The following is a 27,493-nucleotide window of genomic DNA, read 5'->3' as shown; positions in this document are numbered from 1 at the left end:
AGGTATTCAAACTGTCAAATGTGGTGTTGTGTTCTGTCAGTGGTGGTTTCTGACTGCGGCGGTTCACACCACAAATGGTTTTCCACCATGGAAGCACTGCTGTGGTGATTTGTGGCAGGCTCACATCACACATCATTAACACTTTCCCCCCATATGAGTCTACATGTATTACACACTACTCTATTATACCTCCAACAGTGGAAAACTGGAGGGATCTAGCTTGACCCACCACTGGGGAAGTGAACCTTCACACATTCAGGCATTAGAATTTACCAGCTCGCTGTCACCTTGAGTTAGATGAATGGACTCTTTCACGTTAGAAACCTGCGATCTCTGCAGGGGTGAATGTGGGTGCAATTAGAGAGAAACAGAATTGAAACCTGGTTGGTGGAGTGGGAAATGAGATTTGTGTATTTATAGTGCAATGAGATACCAGCTTGCAACTGAAAGCACTATGAAAATGCAACTCATTATATTAGGGGCAGTAGGTTAGGTTAGGATTTTCCAGCAGTTTCAAGATCTTTTTAGACCTCATTACCTTAAAGAGTGTAATAGCTCATTCTTATCTTTTTCTGTGGAATTCATTGCTTGGTTTTACTCATGAGAAAGTATCACTCTAGGGGCCAGATGTACAAAGCATTTTTCTCACAAGGAAAAATGATTTTTGCCAATGTACAGAAGGCAAACTGTGGCACAATAACTTGTTACCGATTCGCACTTGCTTTTGCGATTCAATATTAGGAAGCGAAGTGTTTAGGGCGTCCCTTCCTAACACTGAATAGCATTGGTATGTGTGAATGTTTTGCAACTTAAATGAGGTTGCAAAATATTCAAATTTTAACGTCTTCTTAAAGGAGATGGTAATCCATTCACAATTGGAAAGGGGTCCCAAGGAACCCCTTTAAGAATCTAGGTGTAAACATTTTTAAGAGCATGCAGGACCACTGGCTGCACTTAAAAAATGAAAAGATAACTTTTCTGTTTTCTTTATGAAATGCATCCTGTTTTCATTTAAGTAAAATGGGCTGTATTTAAAAAAATGCTTTATTGAAAAAACAACCACACACATGGTGGGTTGCTGATCTCAGCAAGTCACCATCCCTGTGATTCTTGCTATTTACAATAGGTTGCAAAGTTAGACTTACCTCATGAATATCAATGAGGTAGGTCTATTTGCAACCCCCTGGGACTTGCACAATGTGTCAAAGACACATTGGTACATGAATGTTTGTGATTTCTAATTGTGAATCACAAAATGTTGCAATTAGGAAATTGCTAATCCAAATCTATGGACATCTGACCCTTTGAGTGACACATTCAGCAGTTGAATGTCAGTTATAAGTACCTTGAAACCATGCAAATGACACACATAAGCTATCTGAAAACTTGGCAGCTATGCTTCAGTAAATTCACTAGTCTGCTGCTCAAAAAGCACGCACTGCTATTGTAACCACTAAAATAACAAGAGCTGTTTTGTGTGCAGATGTGCTCCTCTTGAGAGGGCAAGATGCCGCCACTCACAGTGAAGTTAACCAATGGTTAAACTGGGCTGGCCCACTACCCTATGCTGCAGTGGTCAGAATACAAATGTGAAAAACACAACAACATACCAATAGATGGTGAGAACTATTTGGAAACAAGTATATTACATGTGGAATTGTAATATATTCAAAGGGTCTTGGCTAACGTGAGACCTAAAAGGGTAGGAGTCGTATCTCTGTCTCCATTTTGCATGTGACACATTTTTACCTTCCACAGCTTTTGTTCCTTCATTGAGCTCCAAGCAGCACCTCCTGATCCTGGTCTGGGTTCAGATGAATACATGTTATGTAACGCGTGTGTCAATAAGTAGGCAGCAGTATGAATCGAATTTATCTGACTATAGTTGATGTTCTTATATCCTTTCAACATTTCAAATGTCTCTTTTCCTGAACAATAAAGATCAGATGGATCGTCTGTCTCATTGATATTTTTTTTATCCATTAGAAGACACCGAAAATTCATCTCCCATAGAGTTTCCAAGGCTGTATCACTTGGAAACTTTGATGGGGTAACCTCATGGAGAAAATCTTTAAATCCCTTAATTTCTTCATTTTGGATTAAAAATGACAGACTTCCATGAAATAAATCTACTATAAATTCATACTCGAAAAAATTAGATATAGCCATTGACAAAATCCAAGTTTTAGGGGGCAGTGTTTTCCATTCAGTGATGGAGAAATAATGAATAGCGTTTATTGAACTGCAGTAGAGAATGATGACCTGCGCCGTTGATGTCCTCACATCCTCTATGACTCTCTCCAGGGTCAGGGGGTCAGCGCTAGAGAGGTAAGGGGGAATCATATGGAAAAAGTCGATGCAGCCTCCGACCTGGCCAATCACCTCTCTCAGTTCTCGCAGCGCTAGCTCCCCGCTGTCATCATCCGTTGTCAGGATCCCCACCCAGGTCCACCCGAAATGTCTCAACAGCTGAGCAACTCCAATGAAGAAGGAGAGCTCGCTTGGGACGGTCCGGTAAAAAGATGGAAATCTCAATCTGTCACTGAGTACAGGGTCCTGAGCCCCATAACTGATCTGCAAAGAAGAAAGAAATGAGGCAAGAACAGTGAGATGAAATCTGGCAACACTGAGAAAGAAAGGTGTAGTTGTCAAAAAAGAAAATCTGAATAAACTGGGCTGAAACCATGAATATAATATCATGGTGTGTTGGATACATTAGGGCCTTATTTAGGCCCAGATTAATAATGATAATTTACACTTGTAAGTAACTTTACACCTCTGAGTAAGTTTACAATTTTTTTAGTATTCACAAACTCCAAGGGCAAGTAACTTGTAAAAACAAACAACAGTAGTGAGTCCACCACAGGACATGGCCAAGAACTGGTCGTACAACACCCTCCACCAGCAAAAAATGGAGGGAGGGACTTAAAATAAAACCCCATAGGAAATAATGTTGAATGAAATTAAATTATTTAAAATAGTTACAAATATAAAAAAACATCCATTATTGTAATAAATATATATATACATATTGATTTTTTTTTTTTACTTTGTATTTAAATATGTTAATAATGTATTCAATAATGTAACAATACATTTTTATTAATGATAGTTAAATATTCTCCATTAACTTTACAGCACTCTCAATAATGATTAATATACATGAAAACATTTTAATGGTGAGATGTTTTTCGTTTAAAGGTAATAAAATAATTGTATTTCTACGTCATATTCCATTAAATTAGGGAAATATTTTGAATTATTTTTCTGAAATTCGCAGTAAAAAAGACACCCATCAAAAGAAAAATAAATATTTTAATGTGCATTTATCACTTAAATCAGTGTATTAAAACATCTAATAAGTAAATATTAAATATGTACGCTTTTTATATTTTGCAACATCCATTTATATGGATTTATATTTTAACTATTTAAAATACTTTAGTTTACCATTGTTTCCTTAGTGGTATTCTTTTAGGATCCTTCCTCCATTGTTTTCTATGGGAGGGTGTTGGAATGCCAGTGGTAGTGGATGGACACGTGCAGTGCTAAACATACTAATTGTTTTTTAATCGAGCCTACTTGACCATGAGCTTGTGCATGAGCTCATGCTTGCAAGACTTCTGTGTTCATTAAAGGGCTTGGAACCCACCCTTTGCTTGCCATTCATTGGCACGACTGTCACTCTTCACTACTGTGTTCTAATGGGGCAGTGCTTGCCATGAGTCACTTTCGTTTCTTTCTGTGGTGTTTGGATCAAGCGCAGATTAATTTAGTTTGATTAGTGTCCCTGCACTGTCCATCCTCTGCTCACACTGTGATTCAGGTACTATGGGCCTGGTTTAGAGTTTGACGGAGGGGTTACTCCATCATAAACATGACGGATATCCTGTCCACTGCATTACAAATATAATAACCTATAATGGAATTGTATTACCGCGGATGAGATATCCGTTACATTTGTGATGGAGTAACCCCCTCACCAAATTCTAAATCAGGCCCTATTTATTTAATCCCTCCCTGTAGGAGGCTGGCCTGGCTTATAGTGGGTACCTGATGGTACTTACACCTTGTGCCAGGTCCAGTTATCCCTTATTAGTAGATTAGTAGTGTTCTAGCAGCTTAGGCTGATAGAGGAAGTTATAGCAGAGCAGCTTAGGCTGAACTAGGAGACATGAAATGCTCCTACTATACCACTTATATCACTTAGCACTATATCATAAAAAACACAATACTCAGAGTTACTAAAAAATAAAGGTACTTTATTTTAGTGACAATGTGCCAAAACTATCTCAGAGGATATACTCCCTTAGGAGGTAAGTACAATACACAAAATACACACACAAACCTAAATCAGGTAGGTAAAACAATTAGAAAAGTAGTGCAACCACTGAAGAACACAATAGAATGCAATAGGAGACAATAGGCCTAGGGGTAACACAAACCATATACTCCAAAAGTCGAATTCGAACCACGAATGGACCCCAGGCCTATGGGAGTGTGTAGAGGGTCGCTGGGAGTGTAAGAAAACACTAAGGGTGTCCAAAATACCCTCCCCAAGACCCTGAAAAGTAGGAGTAAAGTTACCCTAGTACCCCAGAAAGACAGTAACGTCGAGATAGGGGATAATGCAAAGGCAACAACTGACTGCAAAGCACTGAAGACAGAATCCTGGACCTGAGGACCTGCAAAGGAGGGGTACCAAGAACAAGAGTCACGCAAGTGTCCGGGGGGGGGATAGGAGCCCACTAAACCCCAGATGAAGGTGAAAAAGGGCTGCCTTGGGGTGGAAGAAGCCACCTGAACAGGCATCCAGGAAATCTGAGCACAGTGGTCGTCTCAGCACAACAAAAGAGGATCCCACAAAGTCGAGTCCAACTCAGAGTGTTGGGCAATGCAGGACAGAGTGCTGGGGACCCGGGCTGTGCTGTGCACAAAGGAAGTCTTGCAAAAGTGCACAGTAGCCCTAGTAGCTGCAAATCACGCAGTACACATGATTACTGTCTGGCGTGGGAAGGCAAGGACTTACCTCCACCAAATTTTGACAGAAGGACCACTGGACTGACGGGGTCACTTGGATCTAGCTCCTGTGTTCAACGAACAACGCTTGTGCAGATGAGAGGGGACCCAGAGGACCGGTGATGCAGAAGTTTGGTGCCTGCGTTAGCAGGAGGAAGATTCCGTCGACCCACGGGAGATTTCTTCTTGGCTTCCACTGCAGGGTGAAGGCAGACAGCCCTCAGAGCATGCACCACCAGGAATCAGTTGAGAAAGCCAGCAGGATTAGGCGCTACAATGTTGCTGGTAGTCTTCTTGCCACTTTGCTATGATTTTGCAGGCGTCCTGGAGCAGGCAGCGGTCGATCCCTGGCAGAAGTTGAAGAGAGAGGTGCAGAGGAACTCTGGTGAGCTCTTGCATTCGTTATCTGAAGAGAAACCCACAGGAGAGACCCTAAATAGCCCTTAGAGGGTACTCTGCCATGCCAAGGCTGTTGAAAAGGAAAAGCGAGTCCTGGATGGTAGGGTACACGACAGTTGGTATTGTCGCTACATGAACTAGGGCTCAATTTCCAGTGTCAGGCCATATCCGCAAGTGGTATTTACCATTGACAACAGTTGCCACTACCACCTCTGCTGTGTGTGCAGGTCAAGTCGCCAATGGCAGTTACGTGCCCATGGATCAAACACACCCAAAATAGAGCGTTCAGGGTGACGACATTATCAATCCCCTGTAATTACTAACAATGTGTAAACCCTGTCAAATGCTCATGTCGATAGGCGCAATAAACATCAGTTATTGTTATTAACTTTATGAGGTACACAGCAGTCATGTAATACCCATGCTGCACATTTCAGGGTCAACCCCGTGCCAGTGTTACAATACCTGCAATAATACCTTGCAACATCCCAACTGTCATACTGCTAAGACAACAGCATTGAGGGGGAGGACATATGTGTCTAGCTAGTGAAACACACCCGCACAGTCATAATAGGAAATGGAACACTGCTAGGACCATCAGTGCAATCCAATGTAGCACACATTCCCCAAAATCAGAGGTACACACCACAAATGCTGACACCTGTATCGTGCCATGCCAATGCTATAAATAGTATATGCTAGGTCTCAGCAACATATTGGTGGATGTGAAATATGAGACTGGGTCAGTTCCAGATTGTTAAGTGTGGTGCAAAGTGACATCAGAACACCCACAGCCAGTGCAAGGCCTCACCATGATAATGGAAGTAGAGGGAGGGTTGAGTAGGACAAGAAGGTGGCAACATACAATTTGGAAAGAACCTACACCTAGAAGATGTGACGCAGACAATTCTCCAAACTACCCTCACTACATGTGAAATGCAGGTGGGGCATAGGCCTGGGAGAATGCTAATCTTAATGAGAGGAACAATGATTACAATCTTCAACTAATAAGAAGTCAGGAACGTCACATTACAAATACAACAACACAGACACGCTAACTGTACAATATCTCATTGCAGAGGACGAAGGCTCTCCTGGGGATATGCCTGTCCTGTACTTCCCTGATGACATGGATGACAAGCTGACAAACATTAGCCAGCAGACCCTCCAAGATGTCCTTGGAACCCTCCAGACCCCACCATCAGTCGCAAGGAGGAGCACAGAAGTAGCAGCCATCACAGAGGACCCACCCACCACCCCAATAGTGCGACCAGCTAGCTCTAACCCAGCTGAGGACTCTGAGGACACTGGTACCACCTTTGAGAGGAGTATAGTTGGAGTAAAGCTGGAGCTGGCCAAGGAGGTGCAGGTGGGGATGCAAAATATGTCCACAAGCTTTGAGCGGATGCTTACGTGCATTATGTCATCTGCATAACAGCCATGCAAGCACTAACATCCATCCTGCAAGGACTACAACAAAGTGTAAGGGAATTCACAGCTGCAGTAAGGGAGTTGCCACAACACCTGGCATCCCAAACCTTTCACTGCGTGCACGAATGTAATCATGACACCCTCAGTGCTGACCTCGCTGACTACCACAGTGATGTAGCTGCTATATTGAAGAACCAGCCACTCCTCCTTGCTGCAGTAATGCCCTTAATAGCCCAACAGCTGGCAGCTCCCAGGAATTCTGACTCCACGTCTTCAAACACTGAAGTGTGTGTTCACCTTCAAACCACCACCACCAAGGACAGAGGAGACAACACACATCAGAAGATGAAGGCGTGGAACAGATCACCTTCACCTGTAGGAGTGCCCAGTAGATCCAGTCCATGCATCATGGGAACTGATATCCTAGGTCCTGTACTTGTTAACATGCCAGTCTTTCAACAGTTGGTCACATGCACTGTTCTCCAGCACACTGTTTACCTTGACACTATGCTCTGATTGTCTCTCACTACCTCATTGACAATTCATGTTCCTCTGCACTGTATGACACTGTAGGAAAGTACCATCTTGCCTGGCATGTTACCCCCATATTTCACTGTATATATGTTGTTTTAGTCTATGTGTTGCTGGGACCCTGCCAGGCAGGGCCCCAGTGCTCATAAGTATGTGCCCTGTATGTGTTCCCTGTGTGATGCCTAACTGTCTCACTGAGGCTCTGCTATCCAGAACCTCAGTGGTTATGCTCTCTCTGCTTTCCAAATTTGTCACTAACAGGCTAGTGACTAAATCTACCAATTCACATTGCCATACTGGTACACCCATATAATTCCCTACTATATGGTACTGAGGTACCCAGGGTATTGGGGTTCCAGGAGATCCCTATGTGCTGCAGCATTTCTTTTGCCACCCATAGGGAGCTCTGACAATTCTTGCACAGGACTGCCACTGCAGCCTGAGTGAAATAACGTCCACGTTATTTCACAGCCATTTACCACTGCACTTAAGTAACTTATAAGTCTCCTATATGTCTAACCTTCACCTGGTGAAGGTTGGGTGCAAAGTTACTTAGTGTGTGGGCACCCTGGCACTAGCCAAGGTGCCCCCACATCATTCAGGGCAAATTCCCCGGACGTTGTGAGTGCCGGGACACCATTACACGTGTGCACTGTACATAGGTCACTACTTATGTACAGCGTCACAATGGTAGCTCCGAACATGGCCATGTAACATGTCTAAGATCATAGAATTGTCACCCCAATTCCATTCTGGCATTGGGGGGACAATTCCATGATCCCCCGAGTCTCTAGCACAGAACCCGGGTACTGCCAAACTGCCTTTCCGGGGTCTCCACTGCAGCTGTTGCTGCCAACCCCTCTGACAGGTTTCTGCCCTCCTGGGGTCCAGACAGCCCTGGCCCAGGAAGGCAGAACTTCCTCTGAGAGAGGGTGTAAAACCTTCTCCCTTTGGAAATAGATGTGAGGGCTGGGGAGGAGAAGCCTCCCCCCAGCCTCTGGAAATTCTTTGATGGGCACAGAAGGTGCCCATCTGTGCATAAGCCAGTCTACACCGGTTCAGGGATCCCCCAGCCCTGCTCTGGCACGAAACTGGACAAAGTAAAGGGGAGTGACCACTCCCCTGACCTGCACCTCCAAGGGGAGGTGCCCAGAGCTCCTCCAGTGTGTCCCAGACCTCAACCATCTTGGAAACAGAGGTGTCTGTGGCACACTGGACTGCTCTGAGTGGCCAGTGCCAGCAGGTGACGTCAGAGGCTCCTTCTGATAGGCTCTTACCTCTCTTGGTAGCCAATCCTCCTTCCTAGGTAGCCAAACCTTCTTTTCTGGCTATTTAGGGTCTCCCTTTGGGGATCTCACCAGATAACGAATGCAAGAGCTCACCAGAGTTCCTCTGCATCTCCCCCTTCATCTTCTGCCAAAGGATCGACCACTGACTAATCAGGATGCCTGCAAAACCGCAACAAAGTAGCAAGACGACTACTAGCAACCTTGTATTGCTTCATCCTGCCGGCTTTCTTGACTGTTTACAGGTGGTGCATGCTCTGGGGGTAGCCTGCCTCCTCTCTGCACCAGGAGCTCTGAAGAAGTCTCCTGTGGATAGACGGAATCTTCCCCCTGCAACCGCAGGCAACAAAAGACTGCATCCCCGTCCTCTGGGTCCCCTCTCAGCACAACGAGCGTGGTCCCTGGAACTCAGCAACTCTGTCCAAGTGACTCCCACTGTCCAGTGACTCTTCAGTCCAAGTTTGGTGGAGGTAAGTCCTTGTCTCCCCACGCTAGACTGCATTGCTGGGTACCGCGTGATTTGCAGCTGCTCCGGCTCCTGTGCACTCTTCCAGGATTTCCTCTGTGCACAGCCAAGCCTGGGTCCCCGACAATCAAACCTGCAGTGCACAACCTTCTGAGTTGTCCTCCGGCGTCGTGGGACTCCCTTTTGTGACTTCGGGTGGACTCCCGTTCACTTTTCTTCTAAGTGTCTGTTCAGGTACTTCTGCGGGCACTGCCTGCTTCTGTTAGGGCTCCCTATGTTGCTGGGCACCCCCTCTGTCTTCTCATCCAAGTGGTGACACCCTGGTCTCTCATGGGCCACAGCAGCACCGAAAAATCCTAACTGCGATTCTTGCAGCTAGCAAGGATCATTTGCAGTCTTTCTGCGTGGAAACACCTCTGCTAGCTTCTTCACAACGTGGGACATCCATCCTCCATAGGGGAAGTACCTAGTACTCTTCGTTCTTGCAGAACTCCAAGCTTCTTCCAACAGGTGGCAGCTTCCTTGCACCCTTAGCTGGCATTTCCTGGGCTCCTGCCCACTCTTGACACTGTCGCTACTATTGGACTTGGTCCCCTTGTCTTACAGGTACTCAGGTCCGGAAATTCACTGTTGTTGCATTGCTGGTGTTTGTTCTTCCTGCAGAATCCCCCTATCATGACTTCTGTGCTCTCTGGGGGTAGTGGGTGTACTTTACTCCTACTTTTCAGGGTCTTGGGGTGGGCTATTTTTCTAACCCTCACTGTTTTCTTAAGGTCCCAGCGACCCTCTACAAGCTCACATAGGTTTGGGGTCCATTCGTGGTTCGCATTCCACTTTTTGAGTATATGGTTTGTGTTGCCCCTATACCTATGTGCTCCTATTGCAATCTACTGTAACTTGACACTGCTTGCATTACTTTTCTGGCTATTACTTGCATAATTTTGGTTTGTGTACATATATCTTATCCTCATACTGAGGGTACTCACTGAGATACTTTTGGCATATTGTCATAAAAATAAAGTACCTTTATTTTTAGTACTTCTGTGTATTGTGTTTTCTTATGATATTGTGCATATGACACCAGTGGTATAGTAGGAGCTTTGCATGTCTCCTAGTTCAGCCTAAGCTGCTACTACTCCCCAGCCCTGACACCTTTTTCCAAAGGGAGAGGGTGTAACACCCTCTCTCTGAGGAAGTCCTTTCTTCTGCCTTCCTGGGCCATGCCTGGCTGGACCCCAGGAGGGCAGAAACCTGTCTGAGGCGTTGGCAGCAGCAGCAGCTGCAGTGAAACCCCCGGAAAGATAGTTTGGCAGTACCCGGGTCTGAGCTAGAGACCCGGGGAATCATGGGATTGTCTCCCCAATACCAGGATGGCATTGGGGGGGCAATTCCATGATCTTAGACATGTTACATGGCCATGTTCGGAGTTACCATTGTGAAGCTACACATAGGTATTGACCTATGTGTAGTGCACGCGTGTAATGGTGACCCCGCACTCACAAAGTTTGGGGAATTTGCCCTGAACAATGTGGGAGCACCATGGCTAGTGCCAGGGTGCCCACACACTAAGTAACTTAGCACTTAACCTTTACCAGGTAAAGGTTAGACATATAGGTGACTTATAAGTTACTTAAGTGCAGTGGTAAATGGCTGTGAAATAACGTGGACGTTATTTCACTCAGGCTGCAGTGGCAGGCCTGTGTAAGAATTGTCAGAGCTCCCTATGGGTGGCAAAAGAAATGCTGCAGCCCATAGGGATCTCCTGGAACCCCAATACCCTGGGTACCTCAGTACCATATACTAGGGAATTATAAGGGTGTTCCAGTATGCCAATGTAAATTGGTGAAATTGGTCACTAGCTTGTTAGTGACAATTTGGAAAGAAAATGAGAGAGCATAACCACTGAGGTTCTGGTTAGCAGATCCTCAGTGAGACAGTTAGTCATTACACAGGTAACATATACAGGGCACACTTATGAGCACTGGGGCCCTGGCTGGCAGGGTCCCAGTGACACATACAACTAAAACAACATATATACAGTGAAATATGGGGGTAACATGCCAGGCAAGATGGTACTTTCCTACAATTGTGGGTTGAGCTTAGTTCAGGAATGATTGTGCTTTCTATGGTCCATTATATGTGTGCCTGTGTTGTATGTAGGTTACATATGCCACATTGGCAGTGTACCCAGAGCCATTATATGCCCACTATGACACCATGATGGCAGGGATCATGTGTGTTACTTGTTGACAATGTTACGATAAACATGGATTGGCCATTTAGCTAAATCAGAACAACAAAGAAATATATGCTGACAGTGTGTAATTTGATCATCCGTGACAGAATGCATGGGCACCGGTGTAGTCAGGTATTGTAGATCACACTTAGCCACATTCATTATCTTACATTTGTCAAGTTGGGTGATCTGTGGTTATACAACAAACTGACACTGCCACCTAATTGGAAAATGGTTTTGCTAATGTCCTACTTTGGCAATCTTGATGACGTAGGTCTCAATTTGTATGCATCTTGGGGATGGCAGCACTCACAGGAATGCTGGCCTGCTGGTCTTAGCATGCACCCATGTCTGTGATAGCCTTCATACTGAGAAGTTAACAATTGTACATGTGCTGCACTAGCTCAGCAGGGGTGTACCAAACGTAAACTACCAAACTATTTTGTCACTTTAAATGTATGATGGAAGCAGTCAGGGGTCTCTTGCACAACATCATGCAAATAAATAATTTGTGACTATGCATTCACAAAGTTCAGGGATCCCACGATGAGCCATTAACTTTAGAAACTTATTTGGCTATAAAGTGACACAGATGGCAAATGCATCAGCTCTGTACCAGCAATTGTGCCCAAGGCAAAATAAAACACAAAGGAACAATGATCATGGGGCCAGATGTCATTTTTTTATGTGTGGCATTTGCTTCATTTGGTTATGCTACAGCTATGTAAGGTAGCACAAAATATTTTGATATTATCAAGTGTGCATTACTTTGGCATCCATAATTAATTTAAATGCTGCACAAACCAAGTCGAAATATCAGCCTAAGATATTACCAGAGGTTAGGAAGATCTTTGTACGTATGGCCATGAATACTGTTCAGACATGTTGTAGGAAAGTACCATCTTGCCTGGCATGTTACCCCCAATTTTCACTGTATATATGTTGTTTTAGTTGTATGTGTCACTGGGACCCTGGTAACCCAGGGCCCCAGTGCTCATAAGTGTGCCTGAATGTGTTACCTGTGTAGTGACTAACTGTCTCACTGAGGCTCTGCTAATCAGAACCTCAGTGGTTATGCTCTCTCATTTCTTTCCAAATTGTCACTAACAGGCTAGTGACCATTTTTACCAATTTACATTGGCTTACTGGAACACCCTTATAATTCCCTAGTATATGGTACTGAGGTACCCAGGGTATTGGGGTTCCAGGAGATCCCTATGGGCTGCAGCATTTCTTTTGCCACCCATAGGGAGCTCTGACAATTCTTACACAGGCCTGCCACTGCAGCCTGAGTGAAATAACGTCCACGTTATTTCACAGCCATTTTACACTGCACTTAAGTAACTTATAAGTCACCTATATGTCTAACCTTTACCTGGTAAAGGTTAGGTGCAAAGTTACTTAGTGTGAGGGCACCCTGGCACTAGCTAAGGTGCCCCCACATTGTTCAGAGACAATTCCCTGAACTTTGTGAGTGCGGGGACACCATTACACGCGTGCACTACATATAGGTCACTACCAATATGTAGCTTCACAATGGTAACTCCGAATATGGCCATGTAACATGTCTATGATCATGGAATTGCCCCCTCTATGCCATCCTGGCATAGTTGGCACAATCCCATGATCCCAGTGGTCTGTAGCACAGACCCTGGTACTGCCAAACTGCCCTTCCTGGGGTTTCACTGCAGCTGCTGCTGCTGCCAACCCCTCAGACAGGCAGCTGCCCTCCTGGGGTCCAGCCAGGCCTGGCCCAGGATGGCAGAACAAAGAACTTCCTCTGAGAGAGGGTGTGACACCCTCTCCCTTTGGAAAATGGTGTGAAGGCAGGGGAGGAGTAGCCTCCCCCAGCCTCTGGAAATGCTTTGTTGGGCACAGATGTGCCCAATTCTGCATAAGCCGGTCTACACCGGTTCGGGGACCCCTTAGCCCCTGCTCTAGCGCGAAACTGGACAAAGGAAAGGGGAGTGACCACTCCCCTGACCTGCACCTCCCCTGGGAGGTGTCCAGAGCTCCTCCAGTGTGCTCCAGACCTCTGCCATCTTGGAAACAGAGGTGCTGCTGGCACACTGGACTGCTCTGAGTGGCCAGTGCCACCATGTGACGTCAGAGACTCCTGCTGATAGGCTCCTTCAGGTGTTAGTAGCCTATCCTCTCTCCTAGGTAGCCAAACCCTCTTTTCTGGCTATTTAGGGTCTCTGTCTCTGGGGAAACTTTAGATAACGAATGCAAGAGCTCATCCGAGTTCCTCTGCATCTCCCTCTTCACCTTCTGATAAGGAAACGACCACTGACCGCGCTGGAAGCCTGCAAACCTGCAACATAGTAGCAAAGACGACTACTGCAACTCTGTAACGCTGATCCTGCCGCCTTCTCGACTGTTTTCCTGCTTGTGCATGCTGTGGGGGTAGCCTGCCTCCTCTCTGCACCAGAAGCTCCGAAGAAATCTCCCGTGGGTCGACGGAATCTTCCCCCTGCAACCGCAGGCACCAAAAAGCTGCATCACCGGTCCCTTGGGTCTCCTCTCAGCACGACGAGCGAGGTCCCTCGAATCCAGCAACTCCGTCCAAGTGACCCCCACAGTCCAGTGACTCTTCAGCCCATGTTTGGTGGAGGTAAGTCCTTGCCTCACCTCGCTGGGCTGCATTGCTGGGAACCGCGACTTTGCAGCTACTCCGGCCCCTGTGCACTTCCGGCGGAAATCCTTTGTGCACAGCCAAGCCTGGGTCCACGGCACTCTAACCTGCATTGCACGACTTTCTAAGTTGGTCTCCGGCGACGTGGGACTCCTTTGTGCAACTTCGGCGAGCACCGTTTCACGCATCCTCGTAGTGCCTATTTCTGGCACGTCTCCGGGTGCTACCTGCTTCAGTGAGGATTCTTTGTCTTGCTCGACATCCCCTCTCTCTTCAGGTCCAATTTGTGACCTCCTGGTCCCTCCTGGGCCCCAGCAGCGTCCAAAAACGCCAAACGCACGATTTGCGCCTAGCAAGGCTTGTTGGTGTCCTTTCGGCGGAAAAACACTTCTGCACGACTCTCCAAGGCGAGTGGGATCCGTCCACCAAAGGGGAAGTCTCTAGCCCTTTTCGTTCTTGCAGAAACCTCAGCTTCTTCTGTCCAGTCAAAGCTTCTTTGCACCCGCAGCTGGCATTTCCTGGGCATCTGCCCATCTCCGACTTGCTTGTGACTTTTGGACTTGGTCCCCTTGTTCCACAGGTACCCTAGATTGGAAATCCACAGTTGTTGCATTGCTGGTTTGTGTCTTTCCTGCATTATTCCTCTAACACGACTTCTTTGTCCTTAGGGGAACTTTAGTGCACTTTGCACTCACTTTTCAGGGTCTTGGGGAGGGTTATTTTTCTAACTCTCACTATTTTCTAATAGTCCCAGCGACCCTCTACAAGGTCACATAGGTTTGGGGTCCATTCGTGGTTCGCATTCCACTTTTGGAGTATATGGTTTGCGTTGCCCCTATCCCTATGTTTCCCCATTGCATCCTATTGTAACTATACATTGTTTGCACTGTTTTCTAAGACTATACTGCATATTTTTGCTATTGTGTATATATATCTTGTGTATATTTCCTATCCTCTCACTGAGGGTACACTCTAAGATACTTTGGCATATTGTCATAAAAATAAAGTACCTTTATTTTTAGTATAACTGTGTATTGTGTTTTCTTATGATATTGTGCATATGACACTAAGTGGTACTGTAGTAGCTTCACACGTCTCCTAGTTCAGCCTAAGCTGCTCTGCTAAGCTACCATTATCTATCAGCCTAAGCTGCTAGACACCCTATACACTAATAAGGGATAACTGGGCCTGGTGCAAGGTGCAAGTACCCCTTGGTACTCACTACAAGCCAGTCCAGCCTCCTACACATGTATTAAAAAAAATAGGGACTAAATTGGTTCCTTGCATTAGCATGTGAAATACATCTCATTCCTGGTACGCTCACAGGCCTTAATAATACTTTAGTTTGTGCCGCATTACCATCATCTATTGACGTCAAAGCAGCACTAATTTACAAGATCAAGTTGTCTTTTGTAAGTCTGTGCAGCTTTTGCATCAACAAATGACAGTAATGTGTAGCAAAAAATGTATAAATCATGGCCACTGTATGTCCACCTTACATTCCACATGTCTACAATCATTGCATGCAACGTCACAAAATCTGCTACTGTCACTACATAGCATTTTACTGTACACATTAGTCTAATTTCTACTCATCAACAGGGCCACCAAACACCACACCCAGGTGGTCGAGCAAGTCTTGCTCTCTGGCCACCAGGTCAGCCCAGCGATGTTAAAGTTGGTGGTCGTTGCGTTGGCTGTTGAACACTCTCTTTAGGTGGAACAGCACCTTGGACCACCTGAGCCTCCTCGCCTCGGTGTGATACCCCTGTATCACCCTGCCACCAGCCTCTAAAATCAGGGGGAGGAAGTGGCACACCAGCCAAATTAAAGCCCCCAGCTCCTCCTCACCCATTCTCCTCAGAAGTGGCCTTCCCAACATCACAAAAATACTATGGATGGGAAAGGGAAAAGAGGGAAATACAGGGAAAGGAGGTATGGAAATGAAACTTAAAGAACCCACAAACAGCCCAGCAATACCCCAACTAACAATACCCACTACACACTCCCAACAGTACAAAGACAAAATTAAACATACAAAATGACAAAAACAAACACACTTACACTAACTTACAGAGACACTTACAAAAACAACAGATGCCAATGGAAATGGCACACAGGAGACAAAAGCACAATATTGACAGACACAACTCTCTACACAGCCACACAGTCTAGAAGAATCACAGACTGCAAAGTGAAAATGAAAGTATACCCACTGTACCATTTCTGTGAACAGGATATCCTATTACAACACTTCCTGTCTCAAATGTGGTGCATTTTTAGTATGATGCGTTGATTTTTATGATGCTTGCAGGCTTTGCGTCAATATTTTTTGATGCATATGCTTAAAAATTCCCCCACATTCAAGGATCAATATATTTTTCATGGATAACCGATTTCATGCGGTGCAGTGTTGGAATTAACGCTAGGGACCAATCAATGTATAATGGGTGTGAGCGGCATTTTTAAATGCACATGCGTCATATTTTGATGCATATGGGTCTTTTTTGACGCTTTGGCATCAAAATATCTGTCTATAACTGTGTTTGTGTCATTTTTCTCTTTTTTAACATACATGAAGGCTATAACTCTTCAAAGATAGGCTGTTAGGGCCTGCTGTGTGTGTTCTAGTGTTTGGGCACATGTGGCAGACCACACTACTGTGGACTATAATACTCATATTGTTGTGCAGGATTAGCACTCCTAACTAACGCAACTGCAAAACAAACTTTTGGAATTAACATTGGTATTTCCTAGTTTGAGCAGGTGTTGCATTAATAGAGGATAGCAAGGCTACGCAAATGTAAAAAATCACTCATGGCCTGTGTGTTTATGTTTGCGAATTGGCTATTTCAATAGTTTTTGGGCTTCTGTCTGAAAGTCACAAGATGTGTTTTGCATTATGTGCTTGTATGCATGTGTTGTAATTGTGAATAACCATCAGATGCCATTCATTGAGGTACATCAGTCATTATATGTGTTTGTCATATCTGTTGCGTCTTATGCTGTGTGAACTTCCATGACTTTGGGGACAAAACATCTCCCATGACAAACTACACACAGGATAGATAGAGGACGGTTGATAATGGCTTTGTTACAAGGGTAAGTCATCACATGTAATGGAATGTTGGATACCACTTCATGGTCACATGTGTGTATACGACCCATGAGTCAGGCATTTGAACATCTTAGGTAGGTACAGTGTTTGTGACACAGAGTCCCAACTCCAATCCAAAAAAGTTTTGGTACACCACAGTTTGAGTCATGTAAATGACCTATGTCTCTCCTGTGGCAGTGGAGGACCAGCAGACCATGCTGCATGTGTTCACATATTTCCAGTGGTTCATTGCACAAAGGTGTCCAGTTCAAGTGTGTGGCCATGTGTAATCTGTGTCAGTATAGGCCTCCAAGTTGTCATAGTTATGTGCAGAGCTAGTCATGAGTCTGTGGAGCCATTCCCTCAATTAACAGAGTATCTTTCAAAGCTCTTTTGCCCTAAAACCAAAGATAAACTAACGACACACATGGTGATAGCCCAGCTATGGCACAGCAGAACTTTTAGAAGGCTGACAACAGAGCAACCTTGGTGTGCTCAAATATGTTATGGATCAGTAATAGGAAACAGGCAGGTTTCATCACAACATTGGTACACAGGGTGGGCTCTAAAATTCCCATTGCAACAGGGAACATCAGTGCCTCTGTGCTGATTAATCTCACAGCTAGTCACCACGCAAGCTCCATCAGAAGGTGGCGGCAGAAGTGAATATGTGTCTGGACCGTCAGGGCACACTCATGTTTTGTCCTTACATATACATTAGCAACCCTTGTTTGTTGTGCTGTAGGCACTGTACCTAATCCATGCTTACAGCCCTAGCACACTGTCACTGTTTGGCACTAATGAATACATGCAAAACCAGACAAAGGATGGGGGCTGAAATAAGCCATTTGAATACATATCCCAGAACAGAAACTAAAATGAATAATCTATACTGTACATTTGAGGATTCATTGTAGACCTACCAGACACAATACCCCAGGAGGAAACAGAGGGCATGGAAAGCAGCTATGAGACAAATGTAGCCACAGGGAAGCTCTATGGTTAACGCAAAGACTGGTTCCAGTCTGGCTAACAGGATGCAGGGTCAGTCAGGAACGAACATGAACAAAGCAAATACACAGTGAGCAGACTGACTGGGACAAGCAGGAACAACACTGTGGGAACAAAAAACAGTTTCTGCTGTGGTCTGCACTGTTACACATTCCCCCAAGGGCTCTGGTACACAAGTGATTTCTATGCCAATGCACAACAAGGAGATTCAGAAAATGGCAGCTTTTAAGCAGTTCCAGGCAGCAGCAAGGGCAGGGCAGAGTCAAATGCCTGATCTGCATGGTAGTGCTCACAGGTGTGTGCAACTTCAGTCTCTCACAAGTTGTGGTGTTGAGAATCAAGTTTAAAGGGCCAAGAAGACCTTTCACATGGGAAGCAATGGGCAGCTTATTACAGGTCTTACCAACTACCAGGCAGTGCATTATTTGACCTGAAGTCCATGCAGACTGATGAACTATGACTATGGCATGCCATCCTGAAGTGGGAAGCACATGGGAGTCAGAATGGGAGTCTGGGTGTGTGTAGCTGAGGAATCTCAGGGTACAGATAGTCCATTTACTGGGCCCCCTGGAAAAGTGTGGGGAGAGACTTAAAACATGGCAGTGGCAGGACTTATTACCTGGGATGGACTGCGCAGGGCATGTTTTGTGAGCAATGCTTGCCATACTTGGGGCATTCTTGCTATCCATTATCACCCTAGGTGGACTTCTTGTCACACATGCTCCTTGCAGAGATAGCTGATGTCACACTTACTGCTGTCAAGGGTCTGGTCATACATTTCTGTTACCAATGCAATAGCAAATCCACTGCGTCATGTGTGAGACACTTTTTTCCCTTATGATTGATGGTGTCTTAGTTGTGTGTCATGTGCTGCAATGGACCATGTTGGCAACATGGATGTGTCTCATAGTTGTGGTCCTCTGATATTGCCCTTCATGTTGGCTGTACATTCATACCCATCAAACGTGATGTGGCTTTTTCAGTATCCTAATCTGCATTTCTGCCATGCTCCATGAGGCTAAACTCTGATAATGATCCCTAGGGATCATGTGATGCATGAAAATTACCCAGAGCATGATTGAGTGATGAAGGTAGGTGTTTAATGACATATGATAACAAAGTGGTGATGGTGACTATAGTTAGAAGACGTTTTGTACAATGTGTTGTCTCCGACACAATCCTGCTGCAGTGTTTGGATGTTTTCCCTCATTTTCACGGACAGCATCCTCCTCTTCCTCCTCTTCATGCATTTGTAGGTCTGGTTCATAGAAGGGAATGTTCCTCCTTACACAAATGTTGTACAGGATGGCACAGGTCAAAATGATCTTGCAGACCATTTCAGGTGAATATAGGAGGCTGCCTCCGGTGATGTGGAGGCACCTGAATCTGGACTTCAGGATGCCAAAAGTCCTCTCAACTATGGTGTGTGTCCTCCGATGTGCCTCATTATAGGCACGCTCTGCTGCTGTGCTTGGGTTGGCAAATGTGGTCATGATTCATGGCTGGATCCGGTAACCCTGATCAGCTGAAAGAGAAAATTAGTGTAAATTTTTGGATGTTGGTTGCACCATGATTATCACTTTGCATGGCAGTTGTTATCTTGTGTTGTCTGTGACTCATCTGTGTTTGTATTACTGTGTGGGATCCTAGGCTTCTAGGATGTTCTTTCTGCATTGAGTTGTTTAATTATCAAAAGGGGTGTTTGGCTGATTGACCTGATCTCAGCGGTATATTTGTAAACTTGCAGTTCATTGTATATCTCCCATGCATTATGTCATGTGAAAGAAGTGTCCATGTGCCTTCACTGGAGGTGACATGATACTTCCACACATAGAATTGATTCCAGTGTGGTGGTAACACAGTTGCACTATATGGCCTGAACATCCCATCCAATTCAACATATGTAATCGCATGTGAAATACAACAGTGAGGTCCTATGATTTGGCTAGGTGACAATGTACAACACATCTCCATAAGTTGGCAGCACTGAAGAGTTCACAATTGACAATGCACAAATATCCCAAGTTCTAGGCAAACCTATTTTTATGCCCACACCGAGTTGGCTCATGTGCAAAAGTGCACCTACAGTATTGAACCTACTCCAGGTAAGTTGGCTAACTTGGTTGTGGGGGTGAAGGTTTAAGTGTCAGAAGGTCCATGTGCCTGTACATTTGTTATGTATATGTGTAATTGTCTCAATCTGTATGTGTAGCAGTGTGCACTTTGCATTAGTGTCACATCAATATGTATTCATAGCACAGTCCACTTTCTTATTGCTAGCGTGCAATATCACCCCAGGAGTGTAGGAGGCTGGACTGGCTTGTAGTGAGTACCAAGGGGTACTTGCACCTTGCACCAGGCCCAGTTATCCGTTATTAGTGTATAGGGTGTCTAGCAGCTTAGGCTGATAGATAATGGTAGCTTAGCAGAGCAGCTTAGGCTGAACTAGGAGACGTGTGAAGCTACTACAGTACCACTTAGTGTCATATGCACAATATCATAAGAAAACACAATACACAGTTATACTAAAAATAAAGGTACTTTATTTTTATGACAATATGCCAAAGTATCTTAGAGTGTACCCTCAGTGAGAGGATAGGAAATATACACAAGATATATATACACAATAGCAAAAATATGCAGTATAGTCTTAGAAAACAGTGCAAACAATGTATAGTTACAATAGGATGCAATGGGGAAACATAGGGATAGGGGCAACACAAACCATATACTCCAAAAGTGGAATGCGAACCACGAATGGACCCCAAACCTATGTGACCTTGTAGAGGGTCGCGGGGACTATTAGAAAATAGTGAGAGTTAGAAAAATAACCCTCCCCAAGACCCTGAAAAGTGAGTGCAAAGTGCACTAAAGTTCCCCTAAGGACAAAGAAGTCATGTTAGAGGAATAATGCAGGAAAGACACAAACCAGCAATGCAACAACTGTGGATTTCCAATCTAGGGTACCTGTGGAACAAGGGGACCAAGTCCAAAAGTCACAAGCAAGTCGGAGATGGGCAGATGCCCAGGAAATGCCAGCTGCGGGTGCAAAGAAGCTTCTACTGGACAGAAGAAGCTGAGGTTTCTGCAGGAACAAAAAGGGCTAGAGACTTCCCCTTTGGTGGACGGATCCCACTCGCCTTGGAGAGTCGTGCAGCAGTGTTTTACCGCCGGAAGGACGCCAACAAGCCTTGCTAGTTGCAAATCATGCATTTGGCATTTTTGGATGCTGCTGGGGCCCAGGAGGGACCAGGAGGTTGCAAATTGAACCTGAAGAGAGAGGGGATGTCGAGCAAGACAAAGAGCCCTCACAAAAGCAGGTAGCACCCAGAGAAGTGCCAGAAACAGGCACTACGAGGATGCATGAAATGGTGCTTGCCGAAGTTGCACAAAGGAGTCCCACGTCGCCGGAGACCAACTTAGAAAGTCGTGCAATGCAGGTTAGAGTGCCGTCGACCCAGGCTTGGCTGTGCACAAAGGATTTCCGCCGGAAGTGCACAGGGGCCGGAGTAGCTGCAAAAGTCGCGGTTCCAAGCAATGCAGCCCAGCGAGGTGAGGCAAGGACTTACCTCCACCACACTTGGACTGAAGAGTCACTGGACTGTGGGGTCACTTGGACAGAGTCGCTGGATTCGAGGGACCTCGCTCGTCGTGCTGAGAGGAGACCCAAGGGACCGGTAATGCAGCTTTTTGGTGCCTGCGGTTGCAGGGGGAAGATTCCGTCGACCCACGGGAGATTTCTTCGGAGCTTCTGGTGCAGAGAGGAGGCAGACTACCCCCACAGCATGCACAAGCAGGAAAACAGTCGAGAAGGCGGCAGGATCAGCGTTACAGAGTTGCAGTAGTCGTCTTTGCTACTATGTTGCAGGTTTGCAGGCTTCCAGCGCGGTCAGCAGTCGATTCCTTATCAGAAGGTGAAGAGAGAGATGCAGAGGAACTCGGATGAGCTCTTGCATTCGTTATCCGAAGTTTCCCCAGAGACAGAGACCCTAAATAGCCAGAAAAGAGGGTTTGGCTACTTAGGAGAGAGGATAGGCTAGCAACACCTGAAGGAGCCTATCACAAGGAGTCTCTGACGTCACCTGGTGGCACTGGCCACTCAGAGCAGTCCAGTGTGCCAGCAGCACCTCTGTTTCCAAGATGGCAGAGGTCTGGAGCACACTGGAGGAGCTCTGGACACCTCCCAGGGGAGGTGCAGGTCAGGGGAGTGGTCACTCCCCTTTCCTTTGTCCAGTTTCGCGCCAGAGCAGGGCTAAGGGGTCCCTGAACCGGTGTAGACTGGCTTATGCAGAAATGGGCACATCTGTGCCCATGAAAGCATTTCCAGAGGTTGGGGGAGGCTACTCCTCCCCTGCCTTCACACCATTTTCCAAAGGGAGAGGGTGTAACACCCTCTTTCAGAGGAAGTCCTTTGTTCTGCCATCCTGGGACAAGCCTGGCTTGACACCAGGGGGGCAGAAACCTGTCTGAGGGGTTGGCAGCAGCAGCAGCTGCAGTGAAACCCCTGAAAAGGCAGTTTGGCAGTACCAGGGTCTGTGCTACAGACCACTGGAATCATGGGATTGTGCCAACAATGCCAGGATGGCATAGAGGGGGCAATTCCATGATCTTAGACATGTTACATGGCCATATTCGGAGTTACCATTGTGAAGCTACATATAGGTAGTGACCTATATGTAGTGCACGCGTGTAATGGTGTCCCCGCACTCACAAAGTCCGGGGAATTTGCCCTGAACAATGTGGGGGCACCTTGGCTAGTGCCAGGGTGCCCTCACACTAAGTAACTTTGCACCTAACCTTTACCAGGTAAAGGTTAGACATATAGGTGACTTATAAGTTACTTAAGTGCAGTGTAAAATGGCTGTGAAATAACGTGGACGTTATTTCACTCAGGCTGAAGTGGCAGGCCTGTGTAAGAATTGTCAGAGCTCCCTATGGGTGGCAAAAGAAATGCTGCAGCCCATAGGGATCTCCTGGAACCCCAATACCCTGGGTACCTCAGTACCATATACTAGGGAATTATAAGGGTGTTCCAGTAAGCCAATGTAAATTGGTAAAATTGGTCACTAGCCTGTTAGTGACAATTTGAAAGAAATGAGAGAGCATAACCACTGAGGTTCTGGTTAGCAGAGCCTCAGTGAGACAGTTAGGCACCACACAGGGAACACACACATATAGGCCACAAACTTATGAGCACTGGGGTCCTGACTAGCAGGGTCCCAGTAACACATAACAAACATACTGAAAACATAGGGTTTTCACTATGAGCACTGGGCCCTGGCTAGCAGGATCCCAGTGAGACAGTGAAAACACCCTGACATACACTCACAAACAGGCCAAAAGTGGGGGTAACAAGGCTAGAAAGAGGCTACTTTCTCACACAACCCCCCCCAAACGAAGGACAATAAGGCTAACCTTGGCCAGTTGAGACTTTATTGTCTAAGTGGTGATAAGTACAGAGTAGCTCTGCAATAGACTGGTTACTCCCTTTATCATCCACTATATGGTTACTTCCCTGTGGGGATGTAAACCACCCTGTTTGAAGTTTTTTAGCTAAGCAACAATGTGAAGATGTATTTTCAGAGTTTCTATCAGTAAGTTTTAGTTTAGAGCAGTGGGAATTGTCCACTGAACCTATTTGTAGTGATGGAAATGCCAGACAGGGATGCTGTCTCAGTAAAGCCATAGCTGGGCAAAAACTTTGTCCATATGGCTGGAAGAGAGAACAGGGATGCTGTTTCTCTTGAGTTGGAGCAGGGCAGGGATGCTGTCCTATGAGCTCCACACTAGGGCAGGGATGCTGTCCTAAGTGTTGGGAGGCAGTGCAGGGTTTCTGCACTAAAGTTTCTCTGGTAGGGTTGGAGGGATGCTCCATGTTAACTAAAATGGTGCTCTTTTTCTCACCAATGTTAGTTATCCCACAGAGAGGTACTTCCACCTCAGGGAGTACAGTTTTGCCAACTGATGATTCCCTTGGAACAGGTGCCACCCCAGGAGAGGTTTTTCCCACCACAGGAATGGTATCCTGAATGGTAGGGTGGTTAGGGGATACTGTGATACCCTTTTTACCTGTTGATGGAGAGGGATCCTGAGTTTTCAGGCTTTCTCTACTTTGCTTTTTCATTTCAATTGAAATGAGAGGGAACAATTCCTCTGGGATGCCCAACATGGCTGCATGGGCATAAAACTCTACATCATCCCAACCTGAGGCCTCTAGGTCATTACCTAAGAGACAGTCTACAGGTAAGCTAGGTGATACCACCACCTGCTTAGGGCCAGTAACTCCACCCCAACTAAACTGAATTATAGCTAAGGGAAGAAACTTAGTGGAGTTATGGACATCAATAATCTTATACTGTTGTCCAATGATGTGTTGATCAGGGTGCACTAGGTTTTCAGTCACCAAAGTGATACTGGCACCTGTGTCCCTGTAGGCCAAGGCCTCAACACCATTTATTGAAACTGTCTGCCTGTACTTATCCATTGTAAGGGGACAAGCAGCCAGTGTGGCAAGGCCAATGCCACTAGGTCTGACAGAAACTGTCTTGGGACTGACTACCCCAGTTTCTACTATGGACCCATAAGTGAACCCAACTACACCCTTAAGTTGACTGTTGCCAGCAGTCCCACCACTAGTACCACTACTGCTAGGGGCACTAGAGCTTGATGTATTAGTGGTGGTAGGCTCAGGTGGTTTACCTGGACAGGACTTATCCCCTGGCCTATGGCCTTTGTTTTTACACACAAAGCACCAAGGCTTTTTAATGTGTGTGGGTTGAGAAGAAGAGGAAGAATTTGTTTTATCCCCACCCTCTGAAGAGTGTTTAAGATTTGAAGAAGGACCTTTGGTTTTACCCTTATCCCCATGCTTATCTTGAGATTTTTCACCATCTTTCTTCTTATTGCCATCTTTGTCACCCTCTGTATGAACTTTTCTGTTCACCCTTGTTCTGACCCATTTGTCTGCCTTCTTTTCCAATTCTTGGGGAGAGGTCAGATCAGAGTCTACCAGGTACTGGTGCAAAAAATCAGACACACAATTATTAAGAATATGCTCTCTCAGGATCAAGTTATACAGGCTGTCATAATCAGTAACTTTACTGCCATGTAACCAGCCCTCCAAGGCCCTCACTGAATGGTCAATGAAATCAACCCAGTCTTGTGAAGACTCCTTTTTGGTCTCTCTGAACTTTATCCTGTATTGTTCAGTGGTTAAGCCATAACCATCCAGGAGTGCATTCTTAAGAACTGTAAAATTATTGGCATCACTTTCTTTCACAGTAAGGAGCCTATCCCTACCTTTTCCACTAAATGATAGCCATAGGATAGCAGCCCACAGCCTTTGAGGGACATCCTGTACAACACAGGCCCTCTCAAGTGCAGCAAACCACTTGTTAATGTCATCCCCCTCCTTATAAGGGGGAACTATCTTGTGCAGATTCCTGGAATCATGCTCTTTTACAGGATGACTATGGGGAATACTGCTGCTGCCACCATGGGTTTCAAAACCCAACTTCTGTCTTTCCTTCTCTAATTCTAAAGACTGTCTATCCAAATCCAGCTGTTGCTTCTTAAGCTTCAGTCTGGTTTGATCCACCCTCAACTTATTGAGTTCCCTTTCTAACAATCTGTCATCAGGGTTGGTGGGAGGGACATTCCTAGATACAGAGGTATGATGGGAATGAACAGAAGGAGACCTGTCCCTTACAGAGGGCACCCTAACAGCTTGGCTGACAGTGTAATGTGAGAGCACATCATCTGTATGATGTGACTCCACCTCAGTACCAACTATGCTAGACTGTCTTGTAATGGGCAGGCTAAGAAGTTTCTTTCCTGAACCTTTTCCTGGGGGAGTCCCTGGATCAGATTGTGAACCATTAGCTAATATTTCAACAGATTGGGCACTTTTAGCCTTATCTTGTTCTCTAAGCATGTTAAGTAACAGTTCTAAGGAAGGATTCTTCCCTACACTCAAACCTCTCTCTATGCAGAGACTCTTTGCTCATTTCCAGCTAAGGTGATCATATGCAAGTTTGGACAGATCAACATTTTGGCCTGTGCCAGACATTTTTAGAGAGAGTAAAAGTGATAGAAAAAAAGAAAAAAGTTTTCAGAACTTTTTAGAAAGACAGAAAAAAACTTTTTAAACTTTTAAGAACTTTTTGAAAGTTTAGAAGTACTTTTCAGCACTTTAGAAAAGAGTGAAAAGAGGAAATGCAAAACTTTTTAGCACTGTGTACACACACTGAACTTGTTTTGTATATTTTTCTCTTATGAAAAGTACAATGACAGGAGTGGTAAGTAGTCTCAAAGCACTTATCCCACCGCTGCACAACCAATGTAGGAGGCTGGACTGGCTTGTAGTGAGTACCAAGGGGTACTTGCACCTTGCACCATGCCCAGTTATCCCTTATTAGTGTATAGGGTGTCTAGCAGCTTAGGCTGATAGATAATGGTAGTTTAGCAGAGCAGCTTAGGCTGAACTAGGAAACGTGTGAAGCTACTACAGTACCACTTAGTGTCATATGCACAATATCATAAGAAAACACAATACACAGTTATACTAAAAATAAAGGTACTTTATTTTTATGACAATATGCCAAAGTATCTTAGAGTGTACCCTCAGTGAGAGGATAGGAAATATACACAAGATATATATACACAATAGCAAAAATATGCAGTATAGTCTTAGAAAACAGTGCAAACAATGTATAGTTACAATAGGATGCAATGGGGAAACATAGGGATAGGGGCAACACAAACCATATACTCCAAAAGTGGAATGCGAACCACGAATGGACCCCAAACCTATGTGACCTTGTAGAGGGTCGCTGGGACTATTAGAAAATAGTGAGAGTTAGAAAAATAACCCTCCCCAAGACCCTGAAAAGTGAGTGCAAAGTGCACTAAAGTTCCCCTAAGGACAAAGTAGTCGTGTTAGAGGAATAATGCAGGAAAGACACAAACCAGCAATGCAACACTGTAGATTTCCAATCTAGGGTACCTGTGGAACAAGGGGACCAAGTCCAAAAGTCACAAGCAAGTCGGAGATGGGCAGATGCCCAGGAAATGCCAGCTGCGGGTGCAAAGAAGCTTCGACTGGACAGAAGAAGCTGAGGTTTCTGCAGGAACGAAAAGGGCTAGAGACTTTCCCTTAGGTGGACGGATCCCTCTTGCCTTGGAGAGTCGTGCAGAAGTATTTTCCCGCCGAAAGGACGCCAACAAGCCTTGCTAGTGGCAAATCGTGCGTTTGCCGTTTTTGGACGCTGCTGGGGCCCAGGAGGGACCAGGAGGTCGCAAATTGGACCTGAAGAGAGAAGGGACGTCAGGCAAGACAAAGAGCCCTCACTGAAGCAGGTAGCACCCAGAGAAGTGCCAGAAA

General features: G+C 45.5%; 1 protein-coding gene across 1 annotated transcript in view; it reads right to left on the bottom strand.

The window, feature by feature from the left end:
- Positions 1 to 27,493, bottom strand: part of LOC138288389 (vomeronasal type-2 receptor 26-like) — a gene marked incomplete at its 5' end in the record, with an annotated part of 512,420 nt that overhangs the window by 108,080 nt on the left and 376,847 nt on the right. The window contains 2 exons of the mRNA XM_069229953.1: positions 274 to 333; positions 1,750 to 2,574. Coding sequence (XP_069086054.1) covers positions 274 to 333; positions 1,750 to 2,574 — 885 coding nt within the window. The remainder of the gene's footprint in view (positions 1 to 273; positions 334 to 1,749; positions 2,575 to 27,493) is intronic.

Source organism: Pleurodeles waltl, chromosome 4_1, assembly GCF_031143425.1.
Source record: "Pleurodeles waltl isolate 20211129_DDA chromosome 4_1, aPleWal1.hap1.20221129, whole genome shotgun sequence".
NCBI lineage: Eukaryota > Metazoa > Chordata > Amphibia > Caudata > Salamandridae > Pleurodeles > Pleurodeles waltl.
Note: the sequence above shows the minus strand (reverse complement) of the source record. Positions and strands in the feature narration are given on the sequence as shown.